The sequence below is a fragment of the Austrofundulus limnaeus genome, unplaced genomic scaffold (genome assembly GCF_001266775.1).
Source record: "Austrofundulus limnaeus strain Quisiro unplaced genomic scaffold, Austrofundulus_limnaeus-1.0 Scaffold26, whole genome shotgun sequence".
In the NCBI taxonomy this organism is placed as follows: Eukaryota; Metazoa; Chordata; class Actinopteri; order Cyprinodontiformes; family Rivulidae; genus Austrofundulus; species Austrofundulus limnaeus.
The window spans coordinates 1,272,404-1,277,913 of record NW_013952428.1 but is presented as its reverse complement, the minus strand read 5'-3'; the positions used below and the strand labels follow the sequence as shown (position 1 = coordinate 1,277,913).

Below are 5,510 nucleotides of genomic sequence, written 5' to 3'. Positions count from 1 at the left end.
ACTTCATTATAGTTTTTTAAGACAAAGCTAACTGAAAGGGGCGCTGAGCAGAGTTACAACCAGGGATTACAAATAATTTTTTTTTCTTCTGCAGTTCGGCGCCCCTTCCAGCAGATGGCGCTCTAGGCGACCACCTAGTTCGCCTACGCCAAGAGCCGGCTCTGTCAGCCTGAATGTCCTGGTTTATTTATTTCTATAAAACCAACTGCTGCAAATGTCAAAAAAACAAACAAAAAAAAAACTCTAGAATTTGGGCTCCTGGCTGGAGACTCACCACCATCAGGTTCTTGGAAACCCAGCAATCAATGGGGAAGTCCTGCAGCATGGGGACCAGAAACTGGAGGCAACCATCCCAGTGGCACAGCAGGAGCATCATGCCGATCAGGTTTACGATCCGAACCATGGCGCTGGCCAGGTCGTAGGTCATATGGAAGATCTAAGAGAGAGGAAAGTGGAAGACGTTAGGATTTAAACCAGTTTGTTTTGGACATTTTGGACTGTCTGAATCACTATGCATCAAAACATTTGTCAAAAAAAAAAAAACTATCCTGTGATGCCTTAATGTGACATGTATTCCCATGAAATACAAAAAGTCAAAGAAAATATATTTATATTAAGAAACTCGGCATAATACACATGATTTGACCCGTTATGTCACAATTGTCAGATTTTCTTTTGAATTTTGCTCAGCTAAAGTGAAACAGGAAGTGACATCAAAGGGGAACTCTTTGAGAAAGAAAACTGTTTTTTTGTTCATTGAAACAACAATATTTGAACTCTGACTCTCATCTTTCTATGATAGTGATTAAAATAATCTAAAGAAAGATCAGATTATTCTCTAGTCTGTAGATTAACGCTCTGTTTACATTCAGACATTCCCCTTTGACATCACTTCCTGTTTCTTCACATGGTAATATCTCAACAACTGTTCATCTTGGTGGCATAAAATCTTTTTTTACAATATGTTAGCAATGTTATCTTTCCAAAAATACATTTATATTTATTATAAAAAATCGATGTCGCAGGCACTTTAAACCTGTTTCAGTGGTTCTGTGGAAAGGTTATGAACAAATATTATCTTACCTGTTGCAGATAATTCTTAGAACAGACTCACTCACTTGCCTGTGTGGGAAACATTTACTGCACATTGGTTCCTCTTAGAAAAAGGCTGTATGTGTGTGTTTTAGTGTGAGGAAAACAAAGTGTAGCAGGCACACTTCATGGAATGTGTCAATGCGTGAGACTTTAGACACCTGAGTTTGCATCTGACGGTACTGATGAGCTAACGGCTAGTTTGAGCATTGCCAAGATCTAGAAAGATTGTTGCCATCTTAAAACCAGAGCTGTCACAATACAATAGGCAGGATAGGCAGTTGCCTAGGGCCCCGAGCTGAAGGGGGGCTCCGAAAAACGTTACTGAAGTGGCCAAATGCAACAACCATATAAAACACTGAGTGCATTGAAGTGAAAAAAAAAAACATTACTATCACCCATCAAATTCATTGGGCCACATGCAATAACATGTTCGTATGTCACGTCAGATTCAACAAACTCTTCTATCTTCAGGAAAAKTGTGTAAATGAGCTGCGTAAATTCCACCTGTTCGTATCCAGCTGCTCGTGCACGCGAGAGGAGATTAGCRTAATTACCACCCCAAAAACACCATATAAGGCTATGTTTCCTGCCTCAGATATCAGGAAGTGTCCATTCATGAAAATGACAGCAAAAACTTTACGAGTTCAGAGATTGAAGTCCGTCTGTCAGAGATCCAGAAAAGAAAATCTGTCATTTTTAGCAGGTCAGCTGTGGAATAAAAAGAGCTGCTAAAAGTATAAACAACTGTGTTAAATCATTTTCATTTATTCAGAAGACACAGCGCTGTGCACCGTACCCCCCCGCCCCCACCACCAACCAACACCACCACCCCCGCGCCGCGCTGTCGCAGGTGGTCTCAGAAAAAAGCATTTTAAAATGTTTTTCAAAATATGTCTGGTACTTTGGAGAAAATCCAGGACTTGCTGGAGGGATTATGTATCCCCTCTGGCCAGGGAACATCTCGGAGTCCCCAAGGACATGGAGGGGTTCGCTGGGGAGAGCGGGGTCTCTCTGCTGCTGCCCCCGCGACCCGATCCCGGATAAGTGGCAGAAAAAAGATGGACGGACAATTTATATTGTTAGTCTAAATTATTACATTTAAAATTGTAACTCTAATTCAAGCAGAATAGCCTACTGTCAAGATAATCATGGAGTGTAATTTATTTTCAGCTCAAAATATCATCAAACTAATGAAATATAAAGTTATTAGGGAGGAAAACCCGTCTGGATAACAGCAGACTGACTGCTGGTAAAATATACGACAGGTCTGGACCACTCGTGAATTTTGTTCGTATCTGAAAAAAATCTTAGAATAAGAAAACGTTGGTGAATGTCACAAATTCTCCTAAATCACTCGTACACACAACTTAAGAACAAATCTGTGCGTACGAACGGTTCTTGCATGAGGCCCATTATTCCATCAGTTGAAGTTATTGAAATTCTATGATTTGATTGATTTTAGTATTTTATCAGTTTTGTATAGGGCTCATAAAAATACTTTACCTTCAAACATCCGATTACATTTTGTTAAAAGAGAGACTTGTTATAATCTCAAAGGGATAGAGATGATGATTAAACCCAAATTTGGAACATGTTTGAAGGAACAGAGTACTTCAGTCCAGGGTATAAGATTATGGAATAATCTGGAGGATGATGTTAAAAATGTCAGATCAATGTGTAAATTTAAGAGATGATAAAGGTTAATTTGTTGGAGAAATATGTAAATGTAAAATGTATGAATTGTTGCTCAAGGAGTTAAACCTTTATTAATTTTCTTTTTTTGTTTTTCTTTTTTCTTTTGTAATCTGAAAATCATTTTTGATTGAATTTATTTATTTGAGAAAAAATATATAGGATTTTTTCTTCTTCTGCTACGTTGGCAATGCACACTATTGTATTCCTCTTCTTCTTCTTCTTCTTCTTCTTCTTCTTCTTCTTCTTCTTCTTCTTCTTCACCCACCTCCTGCAAACTTTGTCCTACAGCTGCCATTGTAATTTGTATCTGTTAAAGTCCTATGCCTAATGATTGCTATGACTTTTGGTACCTGTACAACTTGTAGTTTTTGGAATTTTAATGTTTAAACTTTTTTCCAAAAATCATATAATGGGAGTCAATGGGGCCTTGAACTGGTCCAATACTGCCCCATGCTGTACTGAACTTGGTACTGCACCATAGTTTCATAATATTTAATCTCAATACTTCAGTGTTTACAATACTAATATGAATGTATTTTGATTTTTACTATAATATTGTCCTCATTTTGCCTTATTGTTTTAAAATATTTCAAATTAGTGACAATGACTACATTGGCAATGTGGCCTCTTTCTGCACACATACAATCCAACCCCTGGAACTGTCATCTGCCACAGCTCTATAGTCTCATGGTGAATACTGTGGGCTTTTATGCAGGAGATCAGGGTTCAATGTTGTGGTGGTTGACCATATTTCTATAATAAATTATGAATTTAAAAGCTGCCACAAATATTAAAGTATTTAATTGCAAATTTGACCTAACCATTGAAAACATGGATGAAAGAAGAAATATGAAACATACATATGTACATTTTATTTGTAAAACATATGTTTATGTTGTATAGTCCTGATATACATTTTTTAAATAAATCTTTTCTTGAACAGTTATTTTCTGAAACTTAGAAAAGTTTCAAAATCACAACAACATGGATGCATGTACACATTTCTTTAAAAATAGTGACATAATAATAATAATATATTGCTGTTCATTTAATAATTATTTTGTGTGACTCTGGTTCCTTAGCTGAAAGTGGGATGCATTTGTAAAAAGAAATTTGTAGAGGTTCATGTCATTTTAAAGACCTGTACAGTACCTTTAGTGTTGCATTATAAAGTTATTTACTTAGAATTCTGTAGATATTAATAAGCAACTATATTTCAGATTTTATGGTGATCTAAGGTTTATAAAATAATATTTGCATGAACTACTGTAAATGTTTTTAATAGGTTTAAGACGGCAGCAATCCACTTTGGTCTTGACCCAGCTGGGGTTAGTTATTAGCTTGTCAGTTGTTTAAAGAGCCATCTAGAGCAGATAAGGTGTTATTGCTCATAACCTGGCTTCAAAGGAGCTGAACTACGCCTCTCCTCCACCTCTCACCTCCTCCCACTGGTGGATGTAGCGGATGAGTCGGGACAGGCGGAGCAGCCGGAGCAGGCTCAGGATTTTGGTAAAACGGACGATCCGCAGAGCTCGGGCCGTCCTGTAGACCTCCGAGTCCAGACTGTCCACCATCAGGAAGATGTAGTCCACAGGGATGGATGAGACAAAGTCCACAAGGAACCAGCTCCTCAGGTAGTTCTGGCGGATCGCCCTGGTTTAGAGGAAGATAAAAAGACTCGTCTCATTTGGCAGTCTGCCTGTGTCTGTCTGGCAGGAAGCATCAATATTCATCAGGAGCAAACTGGATCCTGAATAATGCTGTGTCACATCACCTTTCCACATCGGGTTTGTTTGAACAGAAAACAAACAGATGGCATGAAAGAAATTGAATTCACGGCTTGAGATTTACTGTGCCGATACGCGAAATTAAAAAAATGAGTCCAGTTTTCATGACACGTATGGCTCAACACACACACAGACCTGGGGTCGAGCAGGATCTCTGTGCTGTCTTCCTTCACGATCCCGGTTCTAAAGTTCAGAACCAGGTCCACCATGAAGAGTGTGTCGGAGACCACATTGAAGATGATCCACGATGGCGTGTTCTCATCCCGAAAGAACGTGATCCCGACCGGCAGGACGATTAAGTTGCCCATCATCAGCAGCAACATCAACAGGTCCCAGTAGAACCTGGAAACACAAACACACAATCTCAAATAAACTTAAATAAAACATTGAGATAATTACATTTTTATTTAATGTGACAGTTTTTTTTTTTTACTACTCGATGAGGATATGTGGTATAAAACATGCTCAGTCAATATCACAGTTATTTGGGGGTATATTCTCCTGGAAATTTTTGTAAAAGATCTACTCAAATCTCAGCAGATTCCAACCATTTGAAGAGCATTTTGCTAAATTCTTGGGATTAAAAAAGTCTTTTATGAAGGTAGAGCACTCAAAACCAAACTTTAACCAGAACTTTGTCTGAGATCATAACTGAAACCAGTGTTGTATAAAGTACCACAAAGTGATACTTGAGTAAAAGTACAAGTAAAAGTTAAAGTCTCCTTTAGGAATAAATTCTAAAGGGATCCCCGATTAGTTGTAACATTAGACCTTATTTGATAAACATATATTTTAACAGTAAAATAAAGACTGTAAAAATATATTTTAACACGGACGGAGCCATTTTATTTACACACAAAGCATTCTGGGTAAATGATGACGTGGACAGGTCCTCGGTGCGAGGCTGCTAGCGAGCTATATCCACCCTGAAGG

At 38.1% G+C, this 5,510-nt stretch overlaps 1 protein-coding gene across 1 annotated transcript in view; it reads right to left on the bottom strand.

Annotated features, from left to right (window-relative positions):
- LOC106515091 (potassium/sodium hyperpolarization-activated cyclic nucleotide-gated channel 2) overlaps positions 1-5,510 on the bottom strand; it is a 28,779-nt gene that overhangs the window by 8,495 nt on the left and 14,774 nt on the right. The window contains exons 2-4 of the mRNA XM_014004716.1: positions 4,713-4,919; positions 4,230-4,443; positions 275-436 (exon numbers count right to left, since the gene is read on the bottom strand). Coding sequence (XP_013860170.1) covers positions 275-436; positions 4,230-4,443; positions 4,713-4,919 — 583 coding nt within the window. The remainder of the gene's footprint in view (positions 1-274; positions 437-4,229; positions 4,444-4,712; positions 4,920-5,510) is intronic.